Here is a 17206-nt window from a genome sequence, read left to right as displayed (position 1 = left end):
TATTTGTAGCTGTAATGTTTCTTGTATTTGCTCATTTATAGGAATCAATATATCTGCAATTTAAGAATCATATTTCATTATTTATATACACATATAAGCATTGTACAATAAAATGTATATAAAATCTTTTAATACAGTAGGGAATATAAATTTTTAATAAAAACAATATAAATAACAAATATTACCATGAAAAAATTAATGTGATAATGATTTATTGATAAATGAAAGTATAAAATATTCGAAATTTGATTGTATATAAATTATCTTCTCGGTTTATGACGATTGTATGGTTTATTATGATGATAGTAGCTCCCACGGTTATGGTAACGTGTAGAGGTGGACGGTTTTTGATTTTCTGCTTTCTGATAAAGATGTATAATGGGCGCTCCTTCCAACGGTTTATTTAACTCAAATTCCTCTTCTGATTCTTTCATCAATTTAAGTTTTGCTTCAATTGCTTGAATTGCTGTCTCAAGACTGCACATAAATTGTGTTAAACAGATATCAATTATCGGACATCAGTTATGAAAAGATGTCTAATTATAATTTTAAAAAAGTTACAACAAAATTTTATTACCTTATTTTCTTATCTTCCTTCTTTGCACCAGCTAAGGCAGGAATATCTATTTTTGGCTTTGGTTTCTCCATGTCTGACTAAAAATTAATTACTTTCATGCTCTCTTGTATAATTTTGAAATATTTCAGATTAAATACTTATTAATTATGAAAGGTTATGTGTTTTATAAAATAAATAATATAATACATTGTTATAAATAACTAAAACTTGTAGAAAATTTAAATTTTGACAATTATGCATATATATCGCAGTTAAACATATTGTGTGTATATGTATATATTGTACATATTTACCTCGGTAACACTATGTGCCCATCTGACAATAATATTCTTAGTTCCAACTTTCAGATTATGTAAAGCATCCTTTGCTGTTTTGGCATCGTGGATTGTTTTGTAAGTAACAAATGCATATCCTCTTGGCTGACCAGCTTGAGGCCCCGACCGATGAAACAGCAGGTCGAACTTTTCGATTGTGCCGTATTTTTGGACAAGTTTCAGGAGTTGGTACCGATTTAGAAAAAAAGAGAGTTAGTTTTTCTTTTCAAATTTATATTTTAATATATAAAGTAAAACAAAATTGTTTTCTATTTTATTAAAATTATAATGTAATTCTTTAAAGTACTTTTTTTTGCTCTCTAGCTATCAAGTTTATTAAAAAAAACTTTCAAAATTTTATAAAAAAGAAATATACGTATTACAAATTTATGTAAATACTTACTCATTAATTCTTAAATCTAAATTTCCCACCCATAAGCGTCTATCTTCGACTTGGTTTGATTTTATAGGTTCTAATGGCAAAGGAATTTTAGTGTCTGGCTGTAAATAATAAATAAAAATGATTTATATAATGCAGTTAAGAGATATCTCTAAAAATATTTATTTTACAACATATACAAGGGAGAGACATTTAAAATACTCTTCAGATATCTTGAAGTTAATTTAAGAAAGATTACTCGGTTTTAATCTTAAATATCTATAAACTTGCTTTAAAAAATATATTTATATATTTATCAATTATTTATAAATGATAATAAACAATTAATCTTTCCTTCAATACAACAAACTCTTACCTCCATTCTAAGAGATGAGATGGACAGGTGTCAAATTGATCAGATTACCGAGAAACCTTAGTTCTCATCGGTATTGATCGGCAACTCTAATCAGCGAACGAGAGGCCGCAGTCTCTCTTCAGGTGTTTCGAATTATTCATGAAACCTTACGAGAGCAACACGACAGTTCACTGATGCAGCATTCCCAACATTTGGCAGAAAATTCGTGAAAAGATTTGAGAAAATTGCGTTCACGCACATCACATCCGAGAATCAAAGCGTCGTGAAGACGAAAATGTATGATGATAAACCGAATATTCCGTATAATTTCGCATTTTCCGAAACCTGCTGCGCATAATTCTTATATAATTATAATCTGCAATATCGATTTATGTTCTTTTCTTTCCTGAATAAGATACTCATTACAGAGAGAGAGTTCACAGTACTCTCGTGTGTATACAGTGCATCGTTCCCAGGTCCCGAGAGGGCGCTTATCGTATGCGTGGCGCCAAATTATCGTATTTTTAAAAATATTAATAAAATAATCATTTATATATTATTTCTTATATTAGAGATAATCGCAAATAAGTTCGTTATCAATATTAGACGCTGGAAAAAAATCTTTATTCTTAAAAATTTAAATTTATTTATATTTTATTTATTCTTTAAATTCATACACATACATATATGTGTGTGTGAATATGAAATGTTTGCTATTTCGGAAATAACTTCCGCCGCGCGAAAAAAGTTGAATTCAACTTTCGATTGGCCACCACGGCTGCGTTCGGAAACGTCACCCGAGTGCATTCCCTCTCTTTCTATATCACTACTCTCTCAGTGATATAGAAAGAGAGGGAATGCACTCGGGTGACGTTTCCGAACGCAGCCCACGTCGCTTCTTGCCGCGCAGCAAGCTGTACCGCGTCCTGTGTACAGGAGCCATATGTCAATTTGTGTTGTCAGCTGAAAAATTCTATAATTTTCTCAAATTATCGTAAATTTACGTACGATACCAAAGTGCTATCGTACATCGTACAATGGCTAAAATTATTGTACATATACGATAATTATCGTACGGATCCTAACACTGCCTGGGAAATAAAAATCACACTGCGATACTAACGCTATCTCGACACGTGGCGGTTGAAATGGAAAGCATTTAGTAAATTTACCGACGTTATCGACCAACGATAACGATAGATTTATCGTCAAATCGTACAACCCAACATAACCTCTCCGTCTCCTGTCAAAAGTTGACAAGTATTTTGATAGGAAATGATTGTTAAAGCTGTTTAAAGAAAAAGATGGGTGACTTTTTGGCAGCTAATAATGTTTGCGGACAAAATTTACTACGATTGGTATCTCGTGGAAATGCTATCATAGCTGAATTAATGCGACTGAAAGATTATGTCCCACCGGTCTTTAGGTTACTTATTTATCTCAAATATTTATAATTTTTTTTATTGTATTTTACATTTTATTACATGTATCATTAATATATTAATTATGCACATTATATCGAGTGCATAATTAATTATAGATATATATTAATTTTATATCAATATTATTTCAAATATTTTTTATTATATATTTGCAATAATTATTACATTATTTTCTTGTCACAATCAGCTTGGATTCGAAACAATTGGTGCAAAAATATGGATCGATTATAATCGACTTTGCGTATTTCAAAGCAGCCAGCATTTACGAGCAAAAAATAGAAAATGATCCGGTAAATATCAGTGTTCTTTCTACAATTTCTTGAAGATTATATTATTTTTAAAGAAATGTATATGAATGTAAAATTATCTTTTTTTCTAGACGCTTCAAGAAACCGATGAGGAACTTCGAAATAATTTTTCAGACATACTTACAAGATTTTATCTAGCTTTTGAGAGTATACACAAATATGTTACAGATCTGAATTTTTATATCGATGAGTTGGGTGATGGAATTTATATACACCAGTCATTAGAATCTATTATGTTCAATGAAGAAGGAAAACAATTAATGGTAGAATTCTTCTTTTTTTTTTGCTTTTATAAATGCTGGCAATTTTTGCTCGAAAAGAAAAGAGATTTGTAATGTGATATTAATATATTAAATATATGCACATTAAAATAAGATTATATCTCTGCGTAGTGCGAGGCTGTATATTTATATGGTGTCATGTTGCTGCTGGTTGATTATCATTTTGAAGGCCGAATACGCGAAAGATTACTTGTATCTTATCATCGATACAATGCACAGCGATCTTCTTCGACGAGCGTAGATGACATTTGTATGCTGCTTCGTTCGACAGGATACGTGAGGACGTTATCTAAAAGACCAGCCAATTATCCCGAAGAATACTTCAAGTATGACATATATGATACATAAATATAAAAAGAAAAATTTTAAAGTAGAGCAAATACCTTTTCAGATTATAATTAAATATATGTATTTTTATAGGAGAGTACCTTTGCGAGATTTTTTGATAGATCTTGTTATTGGTCGGCTGCGTTCGGACGAAATTTATAATCAGACTCTTGCTTTTCCACATCCAGAACATCGTAGTACCGCTGTAGCTGCACAAGCGTCAATGCTAGTTATAATTTTGTCATTTAAACCAACTATACTGCATACACAAACTGCCATTATGAGAGAAATAGTGGATCGATTTTTTCCTGACAATTGGGTGATTAGTATTTATATGGGAACAGTGATTAATCTATGTGATTGGTGGTCTCCGTATAAAGCTGCACGAACAGCATTGAATAATACACTTGAGAATTCAAATGTGAAGGGAATCGCGCAAAAATATGGAGTGCAGATGGATGTAAGTAAAAGTTTAACAAGTTAAAATTGATCGTACATTTTGAAATACATGTGTAGTCTATATATCTTATATATAACATGTGTAAAAATAATTTTTGAAAAAATATAAAAATGTAACAACTTTTTTTTATAGTTATAGTTATGATATTATCTCTCTATTCTCTTTGTCACTTTTTATTTATATTGCAATGAAAATTTTTGAGTACTTTTGTACATATCAAAATAGTATTTTGCACACAACATTTTTCAGTTATAAAAGAATAGATTTACATTATCCTTTAGAGTCTCTCTTTTTACTTACTTCATAGAAAAAATATTTCAGAAATTGTTACAAGAGACTGAAGAAGTACAATTAGCAGGCACATTGGATGAAAATGCGACAGGTTCTTTGGTCAAATTAGTAAGGGAGTGTAATGTTACATTACACTGGATTCTTTTACACACAGCTACACCAACTATAGTATTAGAAGACTCAAAACGTTCGCGTACTCTGCGTCAGTCGGTTACGACTGAAAGCAAATATACCACAATAAAATGTCTTCGTTTATTACTGAGCACTGCCCAAATTGAACAGGATGTTAAACAGATGTATAAAGATGTATGTTTAAAATTATTTGTCATCTTCATTACATATATTAATATTACATATTTTAACTTGTTTTTATACAAATTAATTTTATTAATTAAATTTTTTATCTTATATTAGTTATTACTTGGAAAAGAAGCCAAGTGGCTGAAAGATAAAGGAATATGCGTTGAACGTATAACTGACCTCGTACACATTTTTGGAGGTGCTAAACCTCTAGATGGTATTGATAAAAATCAAGATCTTTATACATGGTTTATGGAAATAAGTAAACATATTGATTCGTTAAAACAAGAAGATGGAAGGAAGATAGTACAATTATTACAAGCATTGGAACAAGTTCAGGGTAAAGAAAACGCACATACAAATTGATAGATGTCTGTTCTACATAAAGTAGATCCAAATATAATGTGTATAAAAAAATGTATATTTATGTTTTCAGAATTTCATCAATTAGAAACTAATCTACATATTTCGCAATATCTGGCCGATACACGTGAGACTTTACGCAATATGTTGCGTACAGGCAGTATATCCGAAGATGTCATGATAAGTTTGAATATTGTAACAGATTGTTGCTATGCGTGGAATATTATGGAATCCTTTATCGATGTAATGCAAGAGAGTATAAAGAAAAACCCACCAACTGTCATCAAATTAAAGGCTCTCTTCCTAAAAGTAAATATATATGTATTGTACAATTAAAAATTATAATATATATATAATACTTATGTACATACAAATTTATATACATTATATTACTTTTAGATGGCATCAGCATTGGAAACTCCATTGCTCAGAGTAAACCAAGCGCGAAGTGCAGATCTGTCTTCAGTGTCCCAATATTATAGCCGAGAACTCGAAGGATATGCTAGACGTGTTTTACAAATTATACCTGAAACTGTGTTTGGCTTGTTAGCGGAGATAGTACATCTTGAAACAAACGCGTTTAAAGAGATTCCGACTAAACTACCCAAAGATAAACTCAAAGATTATGCACAATTGGATGAGAGACTTCAAGTATATATCTGATTATAATGCTTCTCCTTAATTTAGAAATATTTATACATGCGAATATTTTTGTAGATGGCGAAATTAACATATGCCGTGTCAGTTTTTACAAAGGGTGTTTTATCACTGAGAAGTGTCTCTTTGGGAGTTTTGAGGGTTGATTCGCATCGTCTCTTAGAGGACGGTATACGTCAAGAACTTGTCAAGAAGATCACATTAGCTTTACACAATGGTCTCAATTTTGATCAGAAATCCAAAGTATATATATAAATCTTAATAAGGAAAAATTTTTATAATTTCTTATAACATATATCTGCTAAATATTTTTTTCCTAGACATCTCTTCTACAAAAATTATGTAATTTATCCTCAATTATGGACGGATACAGAAAATCTTTTCAATATATTCAAGATTATATTAATATAAATAGCTTGAAAATATGGCACGAAGAAGTAAGAGGATTATATAATTTTAATAACTTATACACGCACAAAAAGTTTTCGCACATATACGCAAATTTTTTATTTTAAATATATGTATTTATATAAAATAAAAATCTTAGATCACATATATCATAAATAATGCGGTCGAAGAAGAACGTAGTTCGTCGGTACTACTAGGAAAATCGTGGAGGCAATTCCAAGAAGACAAACACATTTCAACGGATAATAATTCCTTGACATTCATGGGCAGACTCGCCAGAGAGATTATCCGTATTACTGAGCCGCGGTATAATGTTACATTTATTTAGATTTCACTTTTATATTAAATAATTATTGCATCCTTTTAATCCGTTTATATTTTTTTTTCAGAGCAACTGTGTATATAGAACATTCTCTAGCGTGGTACGATATTAAAACACAAATTGAAGTCTTAAATTACAAAGTCTTCTCTGTGATATTAGAAACGATAGGTACGCCAGGACTATCAGGACTGGATAAACTTATCTCTTTCTTTACTGTCGTGGAACTGGAAGGTTTGGTTCATTATATAGAAAAGAATATACGGAACAAAACGTGGATGTCTCTGTTAGAAGATTGTGAAGCTACTCTAAATTCTTTAGATAGCGCTAGAGGTAGTCCGAGATGTATTAAAAAAATAATGAAAAACAACGCATATTATATAAAAAAAATTCTATTTAGTAAATTTAATCATATCTTAGGTAACATTGCAAAACTTCATAATAATATAAGTGCCAGCAACAGCAAATTATGGTTACCGGCACTCGAATGGACGTTGAAAATAGGTCACTATCAATTGCTCAGAAAGAAAATAGCATACGAGTTAAATACCGCTTGCAAGTTTGAAGCAAAACACATGGAAGCGGCACTTCAAACATTAAATACGTATGTAAAAAAGATATTAAATTCTACTTCTTTCAACTCTCTACTTCTTTTCTCACGTTTTTTTTTGTTCTTTACAGAGCCGTTTTGTGCGAGATAGCGAGAAAAGATAACAATAACGAAACTGAAACGGAGAAAAGCGAATTGCTTCATGAACTTAGCGTGCGACTGGATTGGGCTGGCATTAGTGATCCGCATAACAAAGTTTATATCAAGCCACCAAAGATAGATAATATAGCTCTCATTGTCTTCCTATTCACAGCATCGCAGTTGAATAAATTATTTTACTGTAAAAATACAGGTATAATTATTATTTTTATATACATTAATACAAAAATATATCATCCGCATATTCTTATATATCCTGTAAATAAAATTACATGTTGTAATTTGTAATTTATTATGTATTATTATTTGTAATTTAAAATTACACATATTTTATTTCTTTATTGCAGCAAGTCTTTTAAGTAAGAAATATCAGGATCCCGTTGACGCTGTGGTATTTGCGATAGGAATAAAAACGATTCTTTGTCAATTTCACGTTTCCGTGATAAATCGTTATATAAAATATCTTTGTATGTATATCCTATCATTTGTCACCGTTGAAAGGTGAGAATAATTTAATTAATCTCGGATACAATGAAACGATATTAATGAATATCCGATATTATTAATGAAAATGTTTTGTTTTTAGTACGAAAGCAGGAAGTGAAATGGAAACAGAAGGAGTTACCAATATTCACTTTTTAGAACTTTTTGTGAAATATTCTGGCATTCCACGTTCTCTCATTCTTAAAGAGATACCTGTCGTCGTTTTAGATCATTCTCTAGTTAAAATGACAAAATGATGTAACTGATCTGAAAAAATATGAAATTTATATCAGATATTGTATAAATTTTTATCTTGTACTATTATATCCTTACATTGTATAGACTTACATATTTCGTGTAAATAAATAAAAAAAATAAATAAATGTTATATAAAGGGATGATTTTTTTATTATTAAGCATTTATATATTTCGATGTTGCTAATATTCGTAAATTGAAAGCCGTAATTTGACCACTCAGGAAATTATAATTATATGGCTTAATTTAATTCGTAATGCCTATACTCTGTTTTAATTTATCATCGGTTAGATCTAACGTTTTGAAGAAACGTATAGAGCTTTATGAGGTAAATTAGATAAAAGCGTAAGGGTGTGGCGTCATTACGAAATGACGTCCTTAGGGGAAGCATCGCCCACCATCGACGTTACTGCAGGGAAATCTCGCATACGCATCGGCGGCTAAAGCGGCGACGGCGGCGGCGGTTTTGATGCCTCTTTAAATATCTCCTATCGAAGAATGCGCTTCTAAAACGCGCTTTATTTGCATTCGAAGAACTAGCCGCTTTCATTCGCAATTGCGGCCATCTCATCAACTGGAGATTTCAATGCGACGATAAAATATCGATCGGTCGGGAAAAATGAGGCTTAAGAAATTAACGGGAAATACGATCGGACGGCGACGGCGACGGCGGCGGCTACGACGTCGCCGGCGGTCGCGACGCCGAGGTCGGCGGCTTCGTACAAAACGACGTGGAATAGGTTCCGAGCCCAGTTCTCGGCTCACGTGCGTACGCGGATCAACGTCGTTCTTCTTCCTCGAGAGAAAGAATTTCTGCTCGTCTCGATATTACGGATCGTGAAAATTCATCTCGATCATTATCCGGACAATAATAAACGGATGAAGAGATTAGGAACGTTGATTTTTAGACGATTTTTCTGTTGCATGGAACGCGTAAATACGAATCCATATGCTGCACTTGATGATATCTTTACATTTTAAATCTAGTAAAATAATTGATTTGAATTTTTTGAAGAACAAAGCATGTCACAAAAATTATTTTAAAATTTATATAAAAAAAAAAAACGTTCAAAAATTAGTAAAATATTTTGTGTAAATCTAAACATTTTTGTATCTAAAATCGTTACAATTTTTATATCTGGTCTTAATCGATATAATATATTTCGTATATATTTCTCTTAATTATCAAAATAATTTAATTCTAGTGTTTTTATTTTTAATGTAATATTGAAATTAAAAGTAGAAATTATCATTTCGCTACCAGTTACTAATAGAATTTTCCTTTAAAAAATTTAGAAATATATATGTATATAATATATATAAAATATATAAATGTATATAATAATTAAATATTAATGAATATTAATAAAATTTCTGTCGCACGTAAGTATAAATTATAATTAAGACATAAATCATCTGCGTAACACGATTGTCCGTGTAGATCAATATAATGCTTCAATGTCTCGTGAAAAAAATCTCGTAAGAAGTTCATATTGTAAAAAGATAAGAAATATGTCAGCCAATATAAAACTGATCGATCAATTATAATAAATATAAATGACAATAAAAGTGAAGATTACAGTATCGTTCTTAAGCAATAATATGTGTAAAATCTATTGTCGCGCTATGAAATGTTTCTATTATTGCGTCCAATGAGTCTTTCTATTTTTTTCGTCAGGAAATCATGCGAATGATATTAGGGATCGCGTTGCTCTTCGCAGCAGGATTCTTCGTCGTGGCGGCATCGAAGGATTCGAAGGATCGTAATAATTATCCTCGTTTCTTCAAGCATCGGACGAAGTTGAGAGAGATCCGCGGCTTTAAACCAGAATACATTTCCACGGCGATCGGGTTCGGGAAGAGGGAAGATTCGATGGAGAGGATCCCGGATCGCGGGCGCGAGAGAATTTTGTTATCGCTTCTGAGAAACTTTCCGCGTAGGTGAGTATGCTCCAGGCTCTGTGAAATGATAAAATGTATAAGTAAAGAGGAAATCGATTTGAGTGAGGCAGAGTTTCTTTTCCATTTGCTAACAAACGCGACTTTGACGTGACTTTGACATAAAACATATGTATAGCTAATACATACATATATCGGAAAGAACAGAAATTTCAAGAAAAAATTTAACTCTCGAATAAATGACTAATACCATTAATTAATAATGCTTATTATAAGGGTAATAATTAACGTAAAATATCTTGAGCAGCGTATCAGCGGAAGTGCTACTTCGAATGATGCGGACGAATCCTGCGTTGGGCGACAAATTGGCGATGCAAAATGGCCGAGGCGACGAAGAATCGATAATGGACCATCCGAAGCCCGACAGAACATTCGTGCTAATGTAATTAATTCGTCAAATGCATTCGGCGAAAGTTTTAGAGAGAAACACCCTCCTCCGTTTCCCATTTTCCCATGTTAGATAAAACGTTTATTCGATTACCTCTTCTCGATTTATTTCTCGATTCTTCGCATATGCAGGTAGTATAAATGTAGATGCTCTATTTCTTTCTTTATATAATCTCTTTTTACGACAAAAGTTTTCACGATGTCAAGAAACGATAAATGGAAGATGCGTTTTTTCACCTGCGGCAACATATACAATCGATGTACAATTAACTTTGTCGTAAAACAATATTGCAATTGCACTATATGTGTATATATCGAGAAATGTATGGTAATTTATTATTTTTCTGTTTATTATAAGAATATGTGTAAAATTAAAATATACACAGAAATAAAAATAGATGGAAAATAAATGCGTATTATTTCTGGTTGTATATCTTCTATTAATGAATGTTTCAATTTTTGTATATTTATCTGACTTGGAAATATTTTGATATATTAATAATAATAATAGATTTTTTCGTCTGACATTTTCTATATCTCTTTTTTTATTTCAAGATAATATTTCTCATTTTTTAAGGATAATAGTACGATTCTGTTATCGGTTATAGAAATAACTTTACAAAACATATTTCGTAATTTCTTTTGTAAATTTCAAATTCTTGATTTTCAATTGTATTAAAAGTATAATATACTCAATTATACATTGCATTATACATCTTACATGCTAGCAGTAAATTGAAAATCTTTAAATCTGATATAGCTTTGTACAATCACTTTGTGATTAGATTTTATTTTTTTATATATAATAATATATAAGATCCGTTTTGTACTTTAACTCTCTCTCAAATTTTAAGAAATCGCATCAACATTATATTAAGATATACATACATACGTCAAAGAAAGGAAGACTCAAACGTGCCTAACGTGAAAACTGACGATATATTCTGCATTAGTACGTTGGACCGAAATCGCGAACGGATCTGTCGGATGGAACGTGAATGCGACCAATCGTCTTGCGGCCGTTGGTGTTGTTCGTCCCAACATACCAGCGTACATTCTAAATTTTAAGAGACCCGAGTCGCGTGCATAGAAGCTGTAAAAAAAGAACGAACAAGTACAATCATAGCACAATCATAGATAATTTTCTATCGCGAGAATGAAATTGAGTGGTTTATATACCGTATTGGATGTTCCCCGCATGCTTTAGGGCGTTCCATCATAGATACCCATTTATCGTCATAGCAAAATAATGATAAGTCGAGATACGGAGAACTTGAATAAGACTGAGCGCATATCGGCAATTGAGCGAGTAATCTTTTCGTGGCTTCGGTAATACCACCGTATCTAGCGCTTATTATCGTTTGTTTGAATCTTTGCTGTAGCAATCTGAAAAGAGGAAATATAATTAGACAGACATTGTTAATTAATACATGTGTCTATATCGATACATAGGATGTTCAGATTGATACCTGGCATATATATTATTAGACGGCGAACACATATATTGGCAATCGGTGCTCATTCTGGCATTTCTGAAAAAATCGCTGAAGTTTTCAAACAGGGTCAATAGTTGAGTCGATGCGTTGTCGTACGCTGCCAAAATTTTTGCCGCAACCATATCGTAAACTACCAATAGCGCAGGCTGCGCATTTGGTTCGTTTGCCTGCAAGGTTGCTACCTCTTCGCTTGCGTATCTCACCAAGATATGATTTGTATCTAGTAACTGCATCTTCCACATACGTAACGAATTTAGCTGAAACATTTTATTCAATTAATTATTCATTAACGATACAAATAAAATATTTTTAAATAATGTATATAAAAATACTTTTGAATACCTGATCGAAATATTGATAAAATCTTCTCAATTCGTACGGATTCTTTGTTGCTTTGCTTATATATTTTGCTCGTTTATACAAGTATACTAATAATCTATGTTTAAGACTATTTATTGCAATGTCTTTAAATGGTCTGCAATTGATTCCAGGAAAAGCACTCGTAACTAAATATGCATCATCTTCCATACAAAACCTAACATACATCATTTATATTATCCCAACAACATTTATAATTATTTTCATGTTATCTCCAGTTTTATCCAATATTGTTATTACAGATTATATTTGTAATAACAACATTGGCTAATTTTTATATTTAATACCTTCCTATTGTCCTGACATTTATAAACATGCCATCAAGAATTTGAAAGATATGTATGTTTTGATGCTGCACTGATAAGACTGCTAATATATCTTTGTATAAATAAAGACCTATGTATAGAAAAAGAAGATTTATTCTAAGAATTTAATATAGTTTTAACCGCTTAGCTGACACTTGTTAAAACATTTCTAATTTAAAGGAGCAGTTAATATTAAAAATAATATTAAATTTTTTTTGCATTCTTTTCAAACAAACCTTGGTTATGCGATAGATAAATTTTGTCAACTTTAAAATGTCTGGTGTCACATAACTTTCCACCGCGTAAATCAACAAGGTGCAAGCTGTAATCTTCGAGAGGAGACCGAGGATTCGGAGTCAACGCCTCATTGTTGGAATAAATCTTGAAGGAATAAAAATATCAAATTTAAAAAAAGTGGTGACTTTTTATTATGAAAGGTAGCATTATAATATACTCCTTCTTACAATTACCTGATAAAAGTGCGGCCTCAATTCTTCAGGAATATGAGCGGCCGAGCCCACAATCACATACCTTGCGTCGTCTGTGAAAAGACTGCACTCTCTGTTCAATTGCTGGTTGCTTTGTACTACATTTATAATCCATTTTACCTACAAATATGCTTATGCTGGTACACCAATTTCAGCGCTTCTTTTATTTTTTTTTCTTAATCTTTATAATCTGCAAATATAGGCGTATACACCGATGATTGATTAGTACAGTTGCGAGTACCTTGAAAAATCTTGCGAAGATATTACTTCTTATATGAAAGCTACAGTCGTCGTTCTTGTGGCCGATGTATTCGCCTTCGCAATCGGCCAACAAGTCCGCGGCCGCCGAAGCCCCGCAGTATTGATATACCTCGATGGACGTTTGGTCCGCGCTAAAAGCCACCAGGTACTTCCCGTCCGGGCTGAACTTACGTAGGAAACACGGCGGTTTCTCCACGTTCATCACGGTGAAGTTGGGAAAGACGTTCTGATAGAATTGCCTCGCGCTATGCACGTGCGTTCCTGGGAAAGGGCAGCCCATCGTTTCCCGCTGTCTCAGCCGAACCACCACATTCTGCGGGCCAATCTTACGGGGTTTGATGGGACAGGGATCCGTCACGAAGTCGACCCTATCATCCGCCATCCCGCTAGAAACTTATTGCGCGATGATGCACAACAATTGCACCACCCATCGTCGCCGTCGTGTCAAAATTTCCTTATTGCCGCATTACTGTCAGATGCATATTGCCTATTGCTTTAATTACAGGCAAATGTTATCTAATCGGGACATCCTCGCCAGTCTTCGTCATGTATAAAAATCTTATTTTCTTTTGCTTTCTTTTCCCTCTTGATGGCGAGATGCCTCCGACTTTAATAAGTTGTTCAGCACATTTTTATAAACTTTTATTATACTCTATTCTCTATTTATTTTCAAGTTTGAACACATAGGTTATGTTGCAACAGGTTAGAATACAGATAACGTGCACGCATGAAAATTGCTTTCTAAGTTCGAGTCTCTGCTAATAGATGGCGTTCGAGTTTCGGGTTCGAATCCTCGCTAAGCGGGTTTGAATCTTCGCTAGAGCAGAATTTGAATTTTCATACTGAAAATGAATTTTCTTACAGCGAATTATTTTTACCGAATAGAATTTAAATCTCCGTCAATTCGAGTTTTAATTCAATAAAATTAACGATAGAATTGTATATTATAATCATTATATAATTTTATATTATAATTGCGAATTATAAATAACATATAAATATAATATATAAAATGATGAATAATATGGGAAGTAAGATAATAATATAAAATTGCACAGAAGCATGAAATATATATATATATATATATATATATATATTCGTATTTATGTAGATTATTTATAAAATCTAGAAATGTATTTTATAACTCTATTTAAATATTGAATGTGAATAGCGTGTATTTATCGATCAAACACGTATATATATATATATATATATATATATATATATATATATTTGTCGCCAGGGATACGCGCAATATTTTAGATTTTTTATTAATGAATGGCGATCGTGCTAGTATAGAGATCAGTGCGATCGTGTTATTTGCGAAATCTAATGCGAAAGTCTTTGAAAGAAAGAGAGTATTATGGCAGATCATATGGAATATATAGTATCGCCATGGGAAATCGAAGCTTATGTGCAAAGCTTGAACGTTTCAACTCTGGACGATGTCGGCACGAAAAGGTATATAATTTATATGTATTTTTTTATTAATTATTTAGTATACGTTTAAAAATCGACACGTATAACAATGCAAGTGTATATATATATATATATATATATATATATATATATATATATTTCAGCTGGTTGGATTTTCATAAGAGACTGACATTATTAAATCAGCAAAGTGTACTCGAGATAACAGAATTGCGCGAAGAAAGTGTTATGGAATGGTTTATCTCGTTAAAGAAAGTAAGTCATTACAAGCGATTGTTCTCACGTAAATTATAAAGTAGAATGATATACAATGACATACAAAAAATGCAACATAAATATGTGAATTAGACTTTGAATTATTGTGTTTATCAATTAATATAAACCGTAAATCCCTTCATTTTAGGTTCCTATTCTTATATGCGAAGCTATACAAATCGATATATGGAAACATAAAGCGCTTCCACTTTTAATTGATTTCAATAGCGAGCCATCAAACACGTTTATGATGTTCAGCGTACTTTATCATGAAGTCATTGTAATTTCATTATTGGAGAATATATTATTTCATTGCGAAAGCGCGCAAACGATAGATGATATGGTCATCGATCTTATTGATTATGCTGTGGAGCACATAATGATGCTTTTCAATGAGAAAACCTTCGAGATCTACGAAAGATTCGAAATTAAAGAGCCTAAGTAAAATATTAATATATGTATTACATTATATGAGATACATATTTTAGCTGGATGCAGTAAAATGTTCTATAAAAAAGAAATAGAAGAATGTGCCTATCATTTAAAATTTTTATATTAAATGTAAATGTGGAATCTTTGTTAATCACATATGTATTTTTTAGCTCTTGTCTCGAAGAAATTTTAGAGAAACTGAAGGTATTTGAATTTGACATTGGGATGCGATGTATCTCCATCCTTTACTATCTAATAGAATTTTTGGATAGCTTACCCCTTTGTGCTGTTTCACGTATGTTAGCCATACATGATATTCCTTACTTATTTGCACAATTAATAGAAACTCAACCGTGGAAGAAGCAAAACGAGGATGGTAATAGTCCCTCTTTTCTGTTCTGCGAGATTGCAATGTATTAGATAGAACACTAAAAATATTTGAAAAATTATTGAAATATCATTAATCCTTTCTACAGATGAAATGTTAATGTATGATGCTAGCTGGAGAAAAATTAAGGCAAATGAAGTGGGAAAAATTAATAAGAGAGAAGGCCAGGTATGGTTTGGTCTGAGAGAATTACTTCTGAATCCAAAATGCTCTCCGTATTACGAAATTACAGAGCACAGATTGTCTCAGCTATCTAAGGTATTAATTATTATAAACTTATCACCAATTAATGCATATGTAATGTGCAATTTTAAACAGAACTCTTTACACTCCAGTTGCAGAAATATTTACACGAAGATATATTAGATCAAATTGCTCCTTTGATAGAGCTTAAGAGATGGTTATCTTATTTAAATATAACGTCAATGCCATCTTCTAGTACAAGTTGTGCAGTTCATGTAGAAGTAATACCACAGGTATGATGCCATTCTCCTGTCCTTTATCTCTTATTAGTTTTTGTTTAAATTATCAATTATTGAGATCATATATCACATAAAACAAAATTATATAAATATATTAATAAATATTTAAATATGTAGGTAAAATCATCCATTTTGGAAAAATACCATAAAAAATGGAAAAAGTTGGCCAGACATCAGTCCAAATATCTATTTACAACAGATAAAAATTATATTAAAGATGCTGCACAAATCTTAAGTGATGGTTACGATTTGGAAAAATTAGATCGCATGGAGGCAAAAAAGTGTGCATTATGCCAAGAATTGTCTAAAAAGCGATGCTCTAAATGTAAGGAAATCTGGTACTGTAGCAGGTATGTAGAGGAAATATTTTGACGATAGTTTCCCAAAATATGCATTTAGAAATAATATAGTAATAATTTTTGCAGACAATGTCAAGTGAAAGATTGGGAAGAGCATAAGAAGATTTGTAACATGATAACAAAAGCTAAACAATAATGATCAGATCCTTGATATATTAAGAATGTATTTACCTACATAACATGTATACTTTTGCTTTGAATCTTAATATCTCTTGTTATTATACAGTTGTAAACACAAAGATTGCATTTCCTTTCTTTTTTTTTAATTTGACAAAGGCAATTTTTTGCACATTCCAAAAATTATAATTTTGTATCTACAATTGCACATATCAAAGAGATTGTTAAGATAT

General features: G+C 31.7%; 5 protein-coding genes across 5 annotated transcripts; 3 read left to right on the top strand and 2 right to left on the bottom strand.

Annotated features, from left to right (window-relative positions):
* Window positions 1-111: 111 nt before the first annotated feature.
* On the bottom strand, window positions 112-2091 carry LOC145937123 (putative RNA-binding protein 18). Its single transcript, XM_083039993.1, has 5 exons — window positions 1647-2091; window positions 1295-1392; window positions 871-1084; window positions 578-654; window positions 112-477 (listed from the first exon to the last, which is right to left on the bottom strand). Exons 1-5 carry the CDS (start codon window positions 1650-1652, stop codon window positions 261-263), a joined length of 612 nt encoding a protein of 203 aa, XP_082896119.1. The 5' UTR covers window positions 1653-2091; the 3' UTR covers window positions 112-260.
* Window positions 2092-2508: 417 nt separating this feature from the next.
* Window positions 2509-8325, top strand: Strump (WASH complex subunit strump). Its single transcript, XM_083039992.1, has 17 exons — window positions 2509-3051; window positions 3255-3357; window positions 3447-3638; window positions 3768-3982; window positions 4077-4443; window positions 4765-5040; window positions 5149-5374; window positions 5471-5706; window positions 5797-6048; window positions 6115-6297; window positions 6375-6491; window positions 6602-6768; window positions 6852-7114; window positions 7202-7385; window positions 7463-7683; window positions 7838-7991; window positions 8077-8325. The coding sequence occupies exons 1-17, from the start codon at window positions 2930-2932 to the stop codon at window positions 8228-8230; spliced, it is 3432 nt and encodes a 1143-aa protein (XP_082896118.1). The 5' UTR covers window positions 2509-2929; the 3' UTR covers window positions 8231-8325.
* A 1585-nt stretch (window positions 8326-9910) lies between these two features.
* Window positions 9911-10681, top strand: LOC145937225 (allatotropin). The gene is made up of 2 exons (XM_083040161.1): window positions 9911-10170; window positions 10436-10681. The coding sequence occupies exons 1-2, from the start codon at window positions 9914-9916 to the stop codon at window positions 10572-10574; spliced, it is 396 nt and encodes a 131-aa protein (XP_082896287.1). The 5' UTR covers window positions 9911-9913; the 3' UTR covers window positions 10575-10681.
* Window positions 10682-11175: 494 nt separating this feature from the next.
* On the bottom strand, window positions 11176-14320 carry Abo (de-etiolated protein 1 abo). The gene is made up of 8 exons (XM_083040145.1): window positions 13484-14320; window positions 13225-13362; window positions 12991-13135; window positions 12737-12845; window positions 12414-12606; window positions 12045-12328; window positions 11755-11961; window positions 11176-11668 (listed from the first exon to the last, which is right to left on the bottom strand). The coding sequence occupies exons 1-8, from the start codon at window positions 13883-13885 to the stop codon at window positions 11485-11487; spliced, it is 1662 nt and encodes a 553-aa protein (XP_082896271.1). The 5' UTR covers window positions 13886-14320; the 3' UTR covers window positions 11176-11484.
* A 389-nt stretch (window positions 14321-14709) lies between these two features.
* Window positions 14710-17095, top strand: Zmynd10 (zinc finger MYND-type containing 10). The gene is made up of 8 exons (XM_083040148.1): window positions 14710-14964; window positions 15087-15195; window positions 15344-15636; window positions 15798-16003; window positions 16104-16273; window positions 16351-16491; window positions 16615-16847; window positions 16923-17095. The coding sequence occupies exons 1-8, from the start codon at window positions 14867-14869 to the stop codon at window positions 16990-16992; spliced, it is 1320 nt and encodes a 439-aa protein (XP_082896274.1). The 5' UTR covers window positions 14710-14866; the 3' UTR covers window positions 16993-17095.
* The last annotated feature ends 111 nt before the right edge of the window (window positions 17096-17206 follow it).

The sequence above is a fragment of the Prenolepis imparis genome, unplaced genomic scaffold, assembly GCF_030444845.1.
Source record: "Prenolepis imparis isolate NDT839.2.m4 unplaced genomic scaffold, iyPreImpa1.0 SCAF_6, whole genome shotgun sequence".
NCBI classification, from domain to species: Eukaryota; Metazoa; Arthropoda; class Insecta; order Hymenoptera; family Formicidae; genus Prenolepis; species Prenolepis imparis.
Note: the sequence above shows the minus strand (reverse complement) of the source record. Positions and strands in the feature narration are given on the sequence as shown.